Below are 18,136 nucleotides of genomic sequence, written 5' to 3' on the forward strand. Positions count from 1 at the left end.
AAGGGGAACAGGATGTGAATATGCTGACCCATTTGTTGTGCAATAAAACCAGGCATTTATCCAAGTAGAGGTCTAAAACTGTTCAGCTGAAAATCCTCCTCACACACAGAATGATCAAAACTTCTGATTTAACTGATTTTTATAAAGTCAAAAAGGACACATTATGTAATAAGTCTTAGTCGTTTAAGGCAGTGGTTCCCAAACTTTTTTGGCCTGAGTACCCCCTCACACATACAACGCGTGCGATGATTCTCCAAAAGTAGAGCAACACAGTGGTTATTACATGAAAATCATTTTATTTAATATCCTTAACTTGAACATAAAATTCTCAGGCTTTCTCTCTTTTTTTTAACCTCAGTTGAATTCAACATAAGAAGAAAAAATATTTTCTTAAAATATAAATAATTAACCAAAATAGCATAAATACTAAATCAAAATAATCTTCCTTTGTTATCTAACTTAAACAAGTAACATTTCTCTCTTTTTAAGAATACATTAACAGGCCTAACTCATGTAACAATCATCACAAAACTGGAGTCTCCTTCATAAACAGTCCTCCATAAAAGTGTGACGCCTTAATAAAAAAAATAAAAATAAAACTCCCCGTGCGCCGCGTACCCCCTGCAGTACCTCCGCGTACCACTAGGGGTACGCGTACCACAGTTTGGGAACCACTGGTTTAAGGTAACATCATTTGTTTGTGTTAATCGTTTAAAGTTATAGAAAAAACTGGGCACTCTGCATGGTAACGGATTCAGTTAGAAAAATACTGTAACAATGAAACTAACCTAAAGCTGATATGTTGGACAGCATGTTTGTCTTCTCTGCGCTCAGTGCTTCAATCTGTTTCTGATAACCATCATTGATGGTCTTCAGCTGCTCAATTTGCTCCTTTATTTGAGCGTGTTCACTTTTCGCCTTCTCTAACGCCCTCTTGGCCTCCTCTTCGGCCTCGATCACATCGCTGTGGTTGCTCCGTAAAAAGCAGAGTTCACTGATGAGCTGTGACGCAGCTGAGTGGGAAACCTGGAGGGAGCCCTCTTTGACTATAGCACCTGAACAGGTGAAAGCACGTCATCACAAAGAGAAAAAGAATGTGTCAAAGAGTGTGTCAAACTGTACTGCAGAGATGTAGCACACAGACACCTCAAAGTACTGGACAATAAATGTGTTTGTTGTGTAAGAGTTTCAGCAAAGTCTTTCCACAGTGTTACACATACATATTTCTTTGGGGAATGATTGTGAAGAATGTTGAAATAATAATAACAACTCCATACGGTCTTGAGTAAAAAGTGTCTGATCAGCAGTGTAAGTTTTATTCCACAAAACAGGGAAATGAAACTTTTTACAATACTTACAGTTAACACCAAGAACAACAGCAGCTATGAATAACACAGCGTTCAGGAGTCCCACACACAGAATAACCACTCTGTAGTTTGGGAAACTGTATCCACAGTGATTAGGACATTAGGATGTTTTTGACAAATTGTAAGTCAGATTGACAACTTTTGACAGTTATTAAGCAAGTGCAAAAAAGGTTGCATAGAAATGTTGAACACCTTACATTTTGGATTTTTCTCAGATACGAGTTCTTAAAAATGGATAAAACATGTGGTAAGAAATGTTTAAATACTGCTAAAATACATAAAAAGTAAGAAACACATATTTCACCATAACGGAAAATTGGCAACTGTCAATGGCCTATTATTATGAGAAATTAATCAATCACAAGATGATTCTGGGGAGCTTGAAAATGAGCGGTTTCTGTGTTAAATCGTGTGTAAATCTGCTCACCGCTCTGAGCTTAGAAAAATCTGTGCTCTTGAGCAGGGAGTGTGGTTTCTTTGGATGCAGATAAGAGTTTCACTCTGCTGCAGTGCAGACAGTGTCTGCCCCACAGGGGATCCCACCATTTGTGGTGATGGGAAAATGACCTTTTTTAGGTCGAAACCAACAGAATATATCAATCTGTCATCTCAAGAAACCTGTTATCCTGTCATCCAAAATGATCTTTGTTATCACAAGTATGTTTGAATGTGGCCTCTCCCGGCTTCTGTACAGGTGATTATTGAATAGTGTAAATTCTTAAGTCACTATGAATCTTCCTCAGTAGATTGTGTTTGTCAAAACAGCCCCGTCTTTCACTGAATGATGTTAATTATCCCCATAAACAAGAATATAGCAGTACAACATAGCCTTATTAAACCCCTGAAGTTTAGAATTGATTTTAAGACTGTAAATCTTATCTTCTCCCTGTAAAGGTGGCTGTAACTTGATAAATACATAGTCAATGTCTCTAACATTTGGACTTATGATAAAGAAACATCTGCCACCAGATAAGAAAAAGAACAAAATCATCTAACTAAGGTGAATTGGCCCGGAATTACTCCCTTTTTCTAATTATTTGTCATGCCTCTCCTATTCTGTATGAGCACACCAGCACAATAAATGTGAAATGGCTTTGATACTTTCAACCAAAACACCAAAAGATAGCATCGGAAAAACCTGGTCTAAAGATGGATTGAAAAAAGAAAAAGAGGAAAAAATTGTTACGACACCTTTAAAAAAACAACAACTGTGTTTTCCATGTGAAATCTGATTATTCTGCTTTTAAGTCAAACAACTACAGCCACACACATAATGTGAATCCGACATTGCAGACTGTTGAAAATCATACATTTCTCTCTGTGAGCTCTCCATGATGAGTACCGTCAGATATGGGGATATTAACAATCAACATCGTAAGTTAAAGTACCTTTTCAGATCAGTTAAAAACTTAAATCAATAGATGCTCTGTCATTTTTCTCTGTGTAAGATGAAAACACACTCACAGCCTAAAGTTTGTGGGCAGGATTTAAGAGACTGTTCAGACTTGGTGATAACAACCATCCTGGGTGATCGGATCATAAGTGCACTAAATAGCTCACAGGTGTGATCAACACTCAGGACGAATTGAGATCAGACTTCGATCTCTCAGGACGCATTCAGAGGCGGTCCAGGTCACTTGTGTGCAACTTTGTCTGTATTTTTATGATAATCTAAACCCAATCCGTCCTTGGGATACAATCTGGGGCCACCATCTGACCTGTTGTAATGATGAGGATGTTTTCTTGCTCTCCCGGTTTCCCGAAATATTTTTGCGAAAATCAGCATCAAAACTCACCGGTAAATTATTCCCAGAAGACTTCCTGCTTGACTTTGATGTTCATTTATTCAGAGACATTGAACAACACAGCTGGGAGCTCAGATTCAAAGTTCCTGGTCTGTGTGGTCCATCCAAGGAGTTGCCTATTAATAGACCTCCACCTGAACAAGCTCTTTTTAAACTGAATCGATATATAGATAGCAGAGGAAGGCCATGCATTCTCTTGCAGCACTGTTTGCTGTTGTCGCCTCTGGACACAACACGGGAGCTCCTAAAGTCTCAATTGAGGTTTCAGTCAAAAGTTAACAATGCTAGGTATATTCTGAAATACACTTGGCAGCTGCTGTCTCATCAAAAATAGTGCTTCCTACTTTGAAGCAAACATAAATAAATATACATTATACCCCATAATGATGCTGACATTATTCTGTTTGACTTAAATTATGCACTGATTGAAGGTAAATTTGACTCAACAAGGTCAATGGGAAGTGTAACCAGCGGCTGACTTGTTACTTTTGGACGCCTTACGCGTCAGGCTCTTGGAAGAGACCGTGTAGAGACAAACGAATGGCTGACATCGCGATTAAGATTCCCAAGGACCATGCTGCTACAAATATGCAGCTTGCTAGAGCCACAACTCCAGAGAAAAACACGCCGATCAAACCGAATTCCACCACACGTCCAGGTCCTCACCACCCTTGGACTTTTGGCCACTGGAACCTTTCAGGGCGAGATTGGAGACAGATCGGGGGTGTCCCAGTCCTCTGAGAGTCGTGCGCTCCCCTTGGTCATCAAAACTCTCATCAGTTTATCACCCATGGTACATCAGATTCCCACACACCGCTGTCCAACACGTACAAATTAAGAGGGACTTTCATTCCGTGGCTGGACTGCCAATCATAATTGGAGCACGAGACACATATACGCATCAAAGCACCCGTGCCTCTGTCGTGGAGCGCACTGAGCTGAAGGCCAGGTGGGTGTGTCTCGATACAGCGGGGGGGCAACCTGCTCTATACCCCAGAGAAGGCATGCCAGATTTGCACGATATTGCCATGAACGAGGGTCTCCTATAACCTGAATCAGCCCAGGCAGACCAGAAGGTGTGGTGCCAGAAGACCCCCCTCATTAACCCCCCAATCAAAGAGCCATTATGATGAGGCAACAACTGATTGCATGGCTTTAGTTACAGTCATCGAGCGCCTGCCAAGGGCGAGACTTTTTTTTTCAAGCCATTTTCATATCAAACCATTTATTTTTTATTTCGGTGACATTACGAACTACAGGTGACACGGTATTAATAGCACTCGTAATTGCTTCCCATTTCTTCGCTTTAGCAGGTCCTGTAATTCCACTGCTGACACTGCTAAAAATGACAGATTTTCCTTTTTGGATCTCTGAAAGCAGAACCTCGATCTCAGAGCCCCTAAGGTTGTTCTTTTTGCTCCTTGATGCCATTCTCATGACTCAACACTCAACACTTCCTGGCACAGGAGCGAGGAAGCAAAGCTCTTAATATGGTATAATTTTGGGCGTGGAGTATGCAAATCTACTATCCTCGTGCACGTGCACTTAGATACGCACGAGTGGGATTCATCATTTGCGCAGGTCGTTTACACACTTTTTCCGAAGTTAAGAGTGTTTGTTGAATCTGATGTGGCGTGTTCGTACGAGACCTTACGAAAAAAGTAAGAGAAATTTAGAATAAAAATACGAAAATGTTCTTGCATGAGGCCCATTGTTCAAACAGGTGAGACTTTGGTATGGAGGTACCTCATTTTGATCATGTTTTACACTGTAAAGTAAATATTAAGTGGCCATTTCACTGTGCAGGTATTTTATCCCCAACATAATGCTGTTTTCACACACATAAATGTCTTCTCATCTATAACATGTTCTGTTAAATAATTAAGCCTATTTAAACTAACACAGACTTCAACTGAGCCAACAGAAAGAAGGCAGATGCCCGTAAAACGGGTGGTGGCCCAGCACCGCCACCTCTTATGGAAGGCCAGTGGCTGAGGGAGTCCACCCCCAAGACACAAGTGCCTTTATAAAATATAATAGGCCTATATATATCTTTTTTAAGCCTATTTATACAAATATGTATTTGTCTTTTGTCTTTTGTCCCGCAGGAAGTCCGTCAGACTGAGCCCCTATTTCCGGGTCTCATTTGCATTTATAGTCTCATAGGTTGGACTCACACTCGACCGAGTATGATTGGACATGAGTAGGTTCAACATGCTTCGTCATATTCTCTGGATCAGCCAAACAATGTGTGTGTGTGAATCTGCCCTTGCTTTCCCAGGCTTTCCCGATTGTTTTGTCTTCCCATTCCTGCATGGAAAAGACTATTTCATTTATAATGTCTAAGAACAAAGCCAATTTTAACACTTTTGTCCCAACAAAATTCTGATGGTGCTGCTCAAAACGATAATTGTCTGTAAATGCTAAAACATATATGAGCGGTCTGATAACCATCTCCTGATGAATATTTAATTCTCTGCGCATAAATGCTGCACCTTCATCCATGGGATCGTTGTCAAAAAGGACATGCCATGTTCGTGAAAAAAGTCGTCTCCTACTGTGCCTAATGGACTTCTAGAAGTAGAGGAAATCGCTCTGCTGACTGAATGAATGAGGAAATCAAATGGCGTGTGTGGCTGAAAGAGGGCGGAGACAGAGAGAAACTCGAGGTTTCTTGAATAAAACCTGGTCCTGACCAGGTTAGGTTCAGAGAGTCTGTTACTATGGTAACTGACCGAGAGGTTAAGTTACCTCTCTTTGTGAAACAGGCTAGAGTTACCCCTCTTTCTCTGGTTTGAGTTGCCTCCCTTTGTGAAACGGAAAACTCAGAGTTTCCCTCATTTCAGGGTTAATAAACTCAGAGTTTTCACTAAACCTGCTTTGTGAAACGGACCTCTGGTCTGTTCTTATATTGTTCTTGTGACATTTAGACAAAAGTTGAAAAATGAAATTACTCTGTAGAACTTCTCAAATAAAGACTCACTGTTAGACTAACACTCTGTGATTCTCAACAAAGAAAAAGATGATGAAGCAACCCATTAAGACGACTTGCCATCCTGTGGTATCTTAAAGCATTTCCATGCAGATATTCTGGTATAACTTAAAGACAACATCTGTGCAGTGAATGTGGCTATACCCACAGAGAAAGTCAGAAGAGGAGGAATAAGTCCACAGCATTGAGTTTACTCCACTCTTGTGCATGCATTTGGGGACTGGGAGATCATTGACGTGTAGCTACAGCCAAGCAAAGAAAAAAATGATCTTGTAAGACGATGCTGTGGTTATAAAATCAGGATTTTATTTAAGCAGAGCGGCAATCGGGAAATGCTTTAAACGACTGCAAGTTGACACGTGGTCTTAATGGGCTGATTTTCAGTCAGTTTTTGACACGTGTACCCACCTGACAAAAGAAACTGAGTACCATTACACTATATTTTTTATTCATATTCGAAACTGTATTTTAAGTATTGTTCCCTGAGTCGAACAGATTCACTGTACAGTTGACACACCCATACAGTCTTTCACTTCTGGGTACAAAACGAGGAACCAAACACAGGTCAGTGAGCAGTACCAGCAACACCTCAGTCATGGAGAGTTCACAGAAACGGACAACGGACAAAGAAGACGAACACTTCCGACTTCCATATAAAATATTTGGACAAGGTATGAATTTATTCTGCAGTGGTTGATCCATTCTTTACATTTTCATGCAGTTTTATCCTTTCTCATCACTTTCTGATCGCGTGGCTTTGCTTGATTAATTGCTATCATTATCACATTGCAAGTGAATAGAAAACATTCCTTTTAAGAATAAGGTAAATGTACATCTGAACTTTATTGAAAGGCTTTTTCATGCCTTTACACTATAGCATTGCAAGAGTAGCGAACCTGGGAAGCATTTTATGTGCAATAATCTCAACTTTATGTGCAATAATCACAGGTGGATACAGTTTCCCAAACTACAGAGTGGTTATTCTGTGTCTGGGACTCCTGAACGCTGTGTTATTCATAGCTGCTGTTGTTCTTGGTGTTAACTGTAAGTATAACAGGTTGTAAAAAGTTTCATTTCCCAGTTTTGTGGAATAAAACTTACACTGCTGATCAGACACTTTTTACTCAAGACCGTATGGAGTTGTTATTATTATTTCAACATTCTTCACAATCATTGCCCAAAGAAATATGTATGTGTAACACTGTGGAAAGACTTTGCTGAAACTCTTACACAACAAACACATTTATTGTCCAGTACTTTGAGGTGTCTGTGTGCTACATCTCTGCAGTACAGTTTGACACACTCTTTGACACATTCTTTTACTCTTTGTGATGACGTGCTTTCACCTGTTCAGGTGCTAAAGTCAAAGAGGGCTCCCTCCAGGTTTCCCACTCAGCTGCGTCACAGCTCATCAGTGAGCTCAGCTTTTTACGGAGCAACCACAGCGATGTGATCGAGGCCGAAGAGGAGGCCAAGAGAGCGTTAGAGAAGGCGAAAAGTGAACACGCTCAAATAAAGGAGCAAATTGAGCAGCTGAAGACCATCAATGATGGTTATCAGAAACAGATTGAAGCACTGAGCGCAGAGAAGACAAACGTGCTGTCCAACATATCAGCTTTAGGTTAGTTTCATTGTTACAGTATTTTTCTAACTGAATCCGTTAACTTACAGTAAAGCGCCTGAAACGACAAGAAATCTTTTGTTTCTCAGAGGGAACTTGTGGAAGATGCCTCCCTGGATGGGTTCTCTTAAACTCATCCTGCTATTTCTTTTCCTACACCGAGTCCACTACTAACAAGAAGGACTGGCAGGACAGCAGGGCCGACTGCATCAGACGTGGTTCAGACTTGATTGTGATTGATAACCCTGAGGAGCAGGTGGGTTAAAAACAAGTTAATGAGGATGGAGAAACAAAGCCCAGAGAGTACACAAATAAAATGCTGAAATAGATGTCTATAGACATGACCGATAAAACTGAAAATGTCCATTCGTGTGCTTGCACAGAAATTTGTGAGTGACACCATCGACAGTATGAGAAGTGGTCATGATGTCTGGTCGAGTGGATTCTGGATTGGCCTCGTTGACACAGAGACAGAGGGGACCTGGGTTTGGATTAATAATGTCACAGAGGTGGAGCAAAGGTGAAAGAATTCATCTCAATCATTAATATTCTCTATTACTGTCCTTTTATTAACTCTGAATTATTTGTTATGTACGTTTTGAATGCTTTCATATTTAAAGGTACTGGATGGATGGAGAACCAAATGACATAGGACACTTGGGAGAGGACTGTGCAGTGGCTGTTTATAGTGCCAATAATCCTTGGAAGACTCGCTATGATGCCAGTTGCAGCCGAAGAGAAAGACAGTGGATATGTGAAAAGACATCCAACTGAATAGCTTCAGCTTCTATGCTCCACATGTCTGGAACAAACTCCCAGAAAGCCTCAGATCAGCTGAAACACTCAGTGTATTTAAGTCCAGGTTGAAGACACACCTATTTTCAGCTGCATTTGAATAAAGCTCCAAATCTGAAGCTGGAGTTTCAAAATTTAATCATATTTTAACTACTGATTTTTATCTGATTTTATCTATTGTTCTTATATCTTTCTTTTTTGTTTAAGATTTAAATCATGTTTTTTTATTTCTACTGTTTTAATGTCTCTGTAAAGCACTTTGAATCACCTTGTTGTTGAATTGTGCTATACAAAAAAACTTGCTTTGCCTTGAATAAAGATGAACGTCAGCTGCAGAAAACACAAGAAGATGCTGATACCCCCAAAGAACAAAAAAGTATTGCTCAACTTATCTTTACCTCTTCTGTCTCTACCCCCTACCCAAACCAGGGTTTGCATCCCCACCCCGCTGTGACTAGTGTGCAGTAGGTGAGAGGCTGGGGTAGCTTGTGGTTGTGGAAAAAAAAAAGAAAAAGAAAAATGATTGTTGTGGTGAGAGGAGCAGTGATGGCTGGCATTAGGGGGGTGACTCTGGGACGCCAGTGATCACTGTCTAGCCTCCTGGAGGTGTCGTGGGCCCAACTAGACGAAACACTGATGAAAGGAGGTTCCCACCTGATGACCCCAATGATATGTTGGTCAGCACTGCACACTGGTCTATATAGGGAGAATAGGGAATTGTTCACTGAGTCTGGTCCATTTTTTCTATAGCACAAGGTTCTTGTGTTTACCTTAAATCTTTCTTGGCATTTTACACCTTTTTTCTACTTTATTATTGCAGAATTTGAAGAATTCATTGTGTTCAAACAGCTTCCTATCGTCATGTGAAAAAAGTCAATACATCCCATGTAAATCGTAGACTTTTCCCAATGTATCTGAACAAGCACATAAGGTACATGAGCAGTGTTGGTCAAGTTACTTTAAAAAAGTAATTAGTTACAGTTACTAGTTACTGCTCCCAAAAAGTAATTGAGTTAGTAACTCAGTTACCACATTGTAAAAGTAATTAGTTACTCAGCAAAGTAACTGTGGCGTTATTTTTTATGTTCTATAACGCTGTTACGTTCTATAACATCTTTAACATCAAATATGTTTATATTAACTGATTGAAGAATAAAAACACTATATACAGTGATTTAGAACATAGTATTTATTTGAACTCAATAGATTGCAGCCTGCCATATGATGCATAGAAATAAAAACATAAATATTGAATATAAAATGGTGATGGTGGTCACCTTTTTCTCACCCGAAAAATCGAGTGTTGCTTGTTTTCGAGTGGCTCCGTCTCCTTCGCTGGGGCTCACGCTAGCTGCATTTGGGCCTGGGGTTGGGTTAGCAGCTGCAGAAGCAACAAGTGCTTCATATTCGCATGGGTTGATGGAAGGTGCTTCATTAGATTTGAGTTACTTGAGGCAGACGTGGATAAAGTTTTTTTTCCCTGGGCATAGAGTGCATGTTACATACACATTCTTGCCTTTTATCTCCACGAGTGAGAAGTAGTGCCGGTACTTCCAGTTAAAGAACGCTACCTTTGAACTTCCCTGGCTCGTCGCCATTGTCGCTGTCTTGTGTGTGTTTAGTAGTAGTCGTCAGCGCGTACAGTGAGACAGCGTGAGCAGGGTGCACCCACACAGCCAATCATCATCGCATTTGCAACGGTGTCATCATCCCCACCCCTGCTCTGTCCAGGCAGCTGATGTGTAGCCGAAAGCCTACAACCAAATTGTAGTAATGCGCCACTTTATATTCTCAGTAACGATAACAGCGTTGTAACGATGGGAAAAGTAATTAATTAGATTACTCCGTTACTGGAAAAATAACGCCGTTAGTAACGCCGTTACACTTAAACGCCGTTACACTTAAACGCCGTTACTCCCAACTCTGTACATGACTGCGGTGTTACTTGTGCAGCAAACAATCTCTGTTTGCTTCCTCTTTTAAAACAATACAATGTAACTTCTCAAAAAGCCCATTATGGAGCTCCCCCTACAGGCTTGGAGGTAATGTACGGTTACACTGTCGTAAATACAACACCCTTTCGCTTTCACGTTTCACGTTTGTTGACGAACCGGCGAGGAGTCAGAAGGTGCAAGCTATGTCGACCGAGAAAGTAAGAGTGATCAAATGTACCTGGGAGCGTGAGAGGGGTCTATTTGTTTTTGCGGTAGGTGTGCCAGAAAGCAAGTCGAAGTACTTCCGCTCAGTGGCTAGTGGTTACCTGTATATGTCATGATCTTTGCTTTTTGTGTTTTGATCTTCTTGCCCTTTGAGTTTCTAGTCTTTTTTATGGTTTGATTGTTTCTTAGTGCCTTGGTTTGTCCTCTGTTCAGTGTTCTTGGTTGGCACGTTTTGTTATCCCTGCTTTCAGTCCTGTGTTTAGAGCTTATAATTACCCTTTGCATCCTCAGTTTCCCTGTTTGGTCCTAAGCTCCAATTTCACACCTGTCTCCTCTTAATCAGTCATCGATGTACTCATTTTGTCTCATCAGTTCCTCTATTTAAGCTCCTTGGTTTTGCTCCCTCTTTGTCAGCTCCTTGCTGGTTTCTGGCTCCACATTTACTCTGTTTTTTTCGCCATGTCGGGTTGTTCAATTATTTAGTCTTTTGTGTCTTAAGTTTAGTTCTTTGTTCTCCGGCTTAGTTGCATTTATTTATTTATTTATTTTTTAAATAAAGAGCTTCTTTTTCATCCGTTGACTACAAACAGCTGCTTTCCATATTTGGGTCCACTACACCATTCACCTCTAACACTGTGACAGTATGTATTGCAAGAGATTTAAAAAGATGTCCAAATAATCTGAAATTTATCATTCACTGGGTAAACAAATAAGGATTTTAAAAGCAAGCTAAGCCCAATAACAGACTGGTTCAAAAACTAGTCCCAAACAGCTCAAAATACTTAATCACATGATCTGATGGTGAATGTAGCTGTTGGAGTAAAAGGGCATGCGTCAACAATGAGAGAGGTTGTTTAAAAAAGATCAATTAAAAAATGTATCTGCATGGTAGCTCTACCAGGAATATTTGCAGTCCAAAAAAGAAAATAAGAGTAAAGCTACAGCTTTCAAGTGAACATTCAGGCAAAGAATTGTTTAATCTTCATTTATTTTTCTAATGTGTGATGGACAGACAAACCCAGAAAATGACAGCAGACATCTTTAGTGCTGATTAAAGACATGTACCAACAACCACGACATCCTTCTCTCTACCCTGGAGGGAATGGGGGTTTCTGGCTCTGCACTCTCCATGTTCTCATCCTACCTGACAGACCGCTCCTACCAGGTAACACTGAGAGGGTCTGTGTCGAAGCCACGTAGGCTCACCACTGGGGTTCCCCAAGGTTCGATCTTGGGTCCTCTTCTTTTCTCCCTCTACACATCATCTCTTGGTTCTGTCATCCACTCCCATAACTTTTCCTACCACTGCTATGCAGACGACACCCAGCTGATTCTGTCTTTTCCCCCTTCTGACACCCAAGTGGAAGCACGCATTGCTGCGTGCCTGGCAGACATCTTGGGGTGGATGTCGATGCACCACCTTAAGCTCAACCTGGACAAGACTGAGCTGGTGTTTCTCCCGGGGAAGGGCTGCCCATTCAGAGACCTGGCCATGGATGACTCCGTGTGGTGACATCAACCCGGACCGCGAGGAATCTGTGTGTGACCCTGGACGACCAACAGTCGTTCTCGCCAAACATCGCATCAGTGGCCCGTTCCTGCCGATTCCTCCTCTACAACATCCGGAGGATTCGCCCCTTCCTAACAGACAAGGCAGCTCAGGTGCTCATCCAGGTTCTTGTCATCTCCCGCCTGGACTACTGCAACTCCCTCCTTGCTGGCGCCCCGGCTTCTGCCATCAGACCCCTGGAGCTGGTTCAGAAAGCTGCTGCTCGTCTGGTGTTCAACCTCCCCAAGTTCTCCCACACCACTCCCCTTCTCCGCTCTCTACACTGGCTCCCTGTAGCTGCTCGCATCCAGTTTAAGACTCTGGTGCTAGCCTACAGGGCAGTGGAAGGAACAGCTCCTTCATACCTCCAGGCTATGATCAAGCCCTACACCCCCGCCCGACCACTTCGCTCAGCGTCCACCAGGCGCCTGGCTGCCCCGTCATTCAGGGGTCCCTGCGCACGATCGACACGGTCACGGCTTTTCTCTGTTCTGGCCCCCCGATGGTGGAACGATCTCCCGACTGATATCAGGACAGCTGAGTCGCTGCCCATCTTTCGCCGCAGGCTGAAAACCCATCTCTTCAGGAATCACTACCCTGATCCGTCCTCTTAGGACATCACCTGCTTCGTCCTAGTTCTTTATGCACTTATTTGTTTCCTAAATTGTCTTTGTTTTCTAAATTGTCTTCCCATCTGTCTAGGTACCTGACTTATCGCACTTACTCTAGCACTAGTTTTGCTCTTAGCTGTTTGGTTTTGGAAGGAAATGCACTTATGGCTTCTTGTGACCTGAAGTTCTTTTGCCTACCGATGTTGACTTATTGTCACTTATTGTAAGTTGCTTTGGATAAAAGCGTCTGCAAAATGACAGCAATGTAATGTAATGTAACCAGCTGTGATGGGTGGTGTTGTAAAATGTTTCGTTGTGGTAGTTTCACTTCTCCAGACTGGACCACTTTCATAAATTAAACGAGGACTTTTGCCCACAGAACTTTCAGCTTTTCCTTCACTTAATGAACCAAATAACCTCAAGCTGCTTGAAGAGCTCCAAGTTAAATTTCACAGCTTATTTATGTCTTATCAAGATTGTATATTAGACCTTCATAGAGTGCTTGAAGATAATCTAAGGCAAACTGAAGTTAAACTGGAAGGCAACAACAGGATTTCATCAGGGTCCTTGGCACACTAGCAAATTCAAAATGAAGAAATGGAGGGTTTCGCAATGGCAAAATCAAAATTCAAAGAAGAGATTTTAGCCCCACTGATCAATTCCAGATGATCTGAAATAAAAAGCATGATTTAAATCTTAAACAAAAAAGAAAGATATAAGAACAATAGATAAAATCAGATAAAAATCAGCAGTTAAAATATGATTAAATTTTGAAACTCAAGCTTCAGATTTGGAGCTTTATTCAAATGCAGCTAAAAATAGGTCTTCAACCTGGACTTAAATACGCTGAGTGTTTCAGCTGATCTGAGGCTTTCTGGGAGTTTGTTCCAGACTTGTGGAGCATAGAAGATGAAGCTATTCAGTTGGATGTCTTTTCACATATCCACGGTCTTTCTCTTCCTTTTTTGCTGCAAATTTCATCATAGCGAGTCTTCCAAGGATTATTGGCACTATAAACAGCAACTGCACAGTCCTCTCCCAAGTGTCCATGGTCATTTGGTTCTCCATCCATCCAGTACCTTTAAATATGAAAGCATTCAAAACGTACATAACAAATAATTCAGTATTAATAAAAGGACAGTAATAGTGGATATTAATGATTGAGATGAATTCTTTCACCTTTGCTCCACCTCTGTGACATTATTAATCCAAACCCAGGTCCCCTCTGTCTCTGTGTCAACGAGGCCAATCCAGAATCCACTCAACCACCAGACATCATGATGAATTCTCATATTGCCAATGGTGTCACTCACAAATTTCTGTGCAAGCACACGAATGGACATTTTCAGTTTTATCGGTCATGTCTATAGACATCTATTTCAGCATTTTATTTGTGTACTCTCTGGGCTTTGTTTCTCCATCCTCATTAACTTGTTTTTAACCCACCTGCTCCTCAGGGTTATCAATCACAATCAAGTCTGAACCACGTCTGATGCAGTCGGCCCTGCTGTCCTGCCAGTCCTTCTTGACAGTAGGAAAAGAAGTGTAGGAAAAGAAATAGCAGGATGATTTTAAGAGAACCCATCCAGGGAGGCATCTTCCACAAGTTCCCTCTGAGAAACAAAAGATTTCTTGTCGTTTCAGGCGCTTTACTGTAAGTTAAAGGATTCAGTTAGAAAAATACTGTAACAATGAAACTAACCTAAAGCTGATATGTTGGACAGCACGTTTGTCTTCTCTGCGCTCAGTGCTTCAATCTGTTTCTGATAACCATCATTGATGGTCTTCAGCTGCTCAGTTTGCTCCTTTATTTGAGCGTGTTCACTTTTCGCCTTCTCTAACGCCCTCTTGGCCTCCTCTTCGGCCTCGATCACATCGCTGTGGTTGCTCCGTAAAAAGCTGAGCTCACTGATGAGCTGTGACGCAGCTGAGTGGGAAACCTGGAGGGAGCCCTCTTTGACTTTAGCACCTGAACAGGTGAAAGCACGTCATCACAAAGAGTAAAAGAATGTGTCAAAGAGTGTGTCAAACTGTACTGCAGAGATGTAGCACACAGACACCTCAAAGTACTGGACAATAAATGTGTTTGTTGTGTAAGAGTTTCAGCAAAGTCTTTCCACAGTGTTACACATACATATTTCTTTGGGCAATGATTGTGAAGAATGTTGAAATAATAACAACTCCATACGGTCTTGAGTAAAAAGTGTCTGATCAGCAGTGTAAGCTTTATTCCACAAAACAGGGAAATGAGACTTTTTACAACCTGTTATACTTACAGTTAACACCAAGAACAACAGCAGCTATGAATAACACAGCGTTCAGGAGTCCCACACACAGAATAACCACTCTGTAGTTTGGGAAACTGTATCCACCTGTGATTATTGCACATAAAGTTGAGATTATTGCACATAAAATGCTTCCCAGGTTCGCTACTCTTGCAATGCTATAGTGTAAAGGCATGAAAAAGCCTTTCAATAAAGTTCAGATGTACATTTACCTTATTCTTAAAAGGAATTTTTTCTATTCACTTGCAATGTGATAATGATAGCAATTAATCAAGCAAAGCCACACGATCAGAAAGTGATGAGAAAGGATAAAACTGCATGAAAATGTAAAGAATGGATCAACCACTGCAGAATAAATTCATACCTTGTCCAAATATTTTATATGGAAGTCGGAAGTGTTCGTCTTCTTTGTCCGTTGTCCGTTTCTGTGAACTCTCCATGACTGAAGTGTTGCTGGTACTGCTCACTGACCTGTGTTTGGTTCCTCGTTTTGTACCCAGAAGTGAAAGACTGTATGGGTGTGTCAACTGTACAGTGAATCTGTTCGACTCAGGGAACAATACTTAAAATACAGTTTCGAATATGAATAAAAAATATAGTGTAATGGTACTCAGTTTCTTTTGTCAGGTGGGTACACGTGTCAAAAACTGACTGAAAATCAGCCCATTAAGACCACGTGTCAACTTGCAGTTGTTTAAAGCATTTCCCGATTGCCGCTCTGCTTAAATAAAATCTTTTCTTGGCTGTACCTACACGTCACTGATCTCCCAGTCCCCAAATGCATGCACAAGAGTGGAGTAAACTCAATGCTGTGGACTTATTCCTCCTCTTCTGACTTTCTCTGTGGGTATAGCCACATTCACTGCACAGATGTTGTCTTTAAGTTATACCAGAATATCAGCATGGAAATGCTTTAAGATACCGAAGAACCGAAAACTCAGAGTTTTCTATCTCAGAGTAGATCAACTCAGAGTTCAGGAATAGACTCAGAGTTTGTTGAACCTACTTTGTGAAACGGACCCCAGGGGTGTAAATGAGAAAAACTAAACTTAACTAAAGAAGGAGTTTAGGAGAATCATCCTGAAATCAACATTGAACTACAAAGAATCTATACTATATATATATATATTTACCTCTTTTTTTTTCCAGGGTTCCTTGAATTTCGCCTTTGAAACTTCAAAGAGGTCAAAGGATCTCAAAGATCTGACACCTTTAGCCCTCTGACAAAGAAACAGAAAAACATGAGAACGAGGGCAGCTGCATTGGGAATTATGCAGCATTAATGTACACTTTCATCTTTTTCAAAAAAGCCCCTTTGAGTTTAGTTGTGCGTATTCAGAGGGATTTGATCCCCAACTGTATTATCTGGGAGTGTTGGTCTGGTTTTGAGGAGCTCAGTTTCATCGTAAATCGGTCGGACTAACATGTTTTATGTGTTTTAAAAGTCCGGTTTTGGTAGGACAAACAGAGTAAAAGAAAATTCTGGGGTCATTTAAACAGTTATTCTTGGTAGGAAGAAGTCCTGTCCAGGGTGTCCAGGGTGCAGTAAGCAGGAAACTTATTTTCTTTGGGTATTTTTGATTTAATAGAGCAGGGGGAGTGTTGTCAGTTGTACCTTCATTTTGCAGGGATGCAAAAAACACACTTATCAGCGAATAAAGCTTCAACGCGTTACTGAATTGACTTCAGCTGGAGGCTCAGAGCGCTTATGTGAGAGGAGTTGAGAAGGGCTGAGAGGTGCAGAAACATCCTCAATCTCTTCAGTGATGTTTGGTGACCCCTTGTGTCATTAAAAGGGATACTTCCTGTTTTTTTTTTCATGCAGATTTGAGTGTAGTAACACACATTGAGGATTGGCTGTTTGGAGCCTGCCTCCCTCCTGTGGAAAATCTATTGGACCAAATTCAGGAAACTGGACCAATCACAGCAGCTAATCTGACACCTGCATCTTCAAAAGGCTCTGAGGAGGACTCATTCATCAGGTGCAGACAATCTATCTATCTATCTATCTATCTATCTATCTATCTATCTATCTATCTATCTATACCCACTTAATCCAGCTGTACAGTGGATAATTTAACTGCATAAAGTAATCAAATCAACACATTTTAAACAATAAAGGATCTGAATCAATTTATAATGTGTACTCTGTCTACATCTCCTCTCTTTTAAAGATGAACTGACTTCTCATGTTTTTTTCAACTTAAGGGAAATGCTGTTTTATAGAGGTGACACAATTTGGAACGTTATACATTGAATTTATACCAGACAGAGGCGTATTCACCTCCTTTATAAATTGTGCTTTGTCATTTTTAACCATCGTTTTTTTTCCATAAAAAAAGTACTTTAGAGGTTTATAATTACATGAAGGTATAGGCTGGATAGATAGAGGTAACTACAATAACTTTATGTCATAATAAAATTCACACATAGGGGACGTTGTTGCATTAGCTGTAACATAAGTCCTGAAAGTTTGGTGTGAACTGAAAACTAAACTGACGCCAGAGGGGAAAGTATTTTACGTTAATGTAGAGTGGTAGGAGCAAGACAATTAGAAAAAAGAGATGTCTGTAAAAGACTCTGACTGAGTAGTTATGCTAATTAGCCCGTGTGTTTGACAGTTTCCGGGTTTGAGCGTATTGTTGTCCCTGTGTCCGAAGGTAGCTCGTTTTAAACACTCCAGAACTGTTCCATATAATAAGAAAACCAACCACAACTCTTAAAGTAAAGCAACATTGACCAAACTGTTCGGGATTTCATCGTTTTGAAAGGAGCAGGTCTTTTGTGTCGCAAATGAGCTACATCAAGCTACCGGTCGGAACAAACTAGTAACGTCACCGGAAGTGCGCTCTGCCTCCTTTCATCGTAAAATGCACCTTAACAGTTTACGGGTAAAGGTTTATATTTTGAAACTCAGAAGAAAAGTTGTCTGAGTGTCGTCACTTTATTGTG

At 40.9% G+C, this 18,136-nt stretch overlaps 2 protein-coding genes across 2 annotated transcripts; one reads left to right on the forward strand and one right to left on the reverse strand.

Moving 5' to 3' along the window:
* The first annotated feature begins 6,714 nt into the window (after window positions 1-6,714).
* On the forward strand, window positions 6,715-9,741 carry LOC142366059 (C-type lectin domain family 4 member G-like). Its single transcript, XM_075447851.1, has 6 exons — window positions 6,715-6,835; window positions 7,113-7,208; window positions 7,519-7,785; window positions 7,875-8,041; window positions 8,169-8,305; window positions 8,406-9,741. Exons 1-6 carry the CDS (start codon window positions 6,760-6,762, stop codon window positions 8,557-8,559), a joined length of 897 nt encoding a protein of 298 aa, XP_075303966.1. The 5' UTR covers window positions 6,715-6,759; the 3' UTR covers window positions 8,560-9,741.
* A 1,984-nt stretch (window positions 9,742-11,725) lies between these two features.
* Window positions 11,726-15,749, reverse strand: LOC142365885 (asialoglycoprotein receptor 1-like). Its single transcript, XM_075447638.1, has 6 exons — window positions 15,549-15,749; window positions 15,176-15,271; window positions 14,602-14,868; window positions 14,346-14,512; window positions 14,079-14,218; window positions 11,726-13,978 (listed from the first exon to the last, which is right to left on the reverse strand). Exons 1-6 carry the CDS (start codon window positions 15,622-15,624, stop codon window positions 13,819-13,821), a joined length of 906 nt encoding a protein of 301 aa, XP_075303753.1. The 5' UTR covers window positions 15,625-15,749; the 3' UTR covers window positions 11,726-13,818.
* Window positions 15,750-18,136: the final 2,387 nt, after the last annotated feature.

The sequence above is a fragment of the Odontesthes bonariensis genome, chromosome 17 (genome assembly GCF_027942865.1).
Source record: "Odontesthes bonariensis isolate fOdoBon6 chromosome 17, fOdoBon6.hap1, whole genome shotgun sequence".
Taxonomy (NCBI): domain Eukaryota; kingdom Metazoa; phylum Chordata; class Actinopteri; order Atheriniformes; family Atherinopsidae; genus Odontesthes; species Odontesthes bonariensis.

What these genes read in the sequence shown, in the direction of transcription:
- LOC142366059 (XM_075447851.1), top strand. Translation starts at nt 6,760, where the DNA reads ATGGAGAGTTCACAGAAACGGACAACGGACAAAGAAGACGAACACTTC. An exon ending in ATATAAAATATTTGGACAAG is followed by an intron (nt 6,836 to 7,112) that starts GTATGAATTTAT and finishes CAATAATCACAG; the next exon opens with GTGGATACAGTTTCCCAAAC. An exon ending in GTCACAGAGGTGGAGCAAAG is followed by an intron (nt 8,306 to 8,405) that starts GTGAAAGAATTC and finishes TCATATTTAAAG; the next exon opens with GTACTGGATGGATGGAGAAC.
- LOC142365885 (XM_075447638.1), bottom strand. Translation starts at nt 15,624, where the DNA reads ATGGAGAGTTCACAGAAACGGACAACGGACAAAGAAGACGAACACTTC. An exon ending in TGTTGTTCTTGGTGTTAACT is followed by an intron (nt 14,869 to 15,175) that starts GTAAGTATAACA and finishes TCACCTGTTCAG; the next exon opens with GTGCTAAAGTCAAAGAGGGC. An exon ending in GTCCAACATATCAGCTTTAG is followed by an intron (nt 14,513 to 14,601) that starts GTTAGTTTCATT and finishes TTTGTTTCTCAG; the next exon opens with AGGGAACTTGTGGAAGATGC.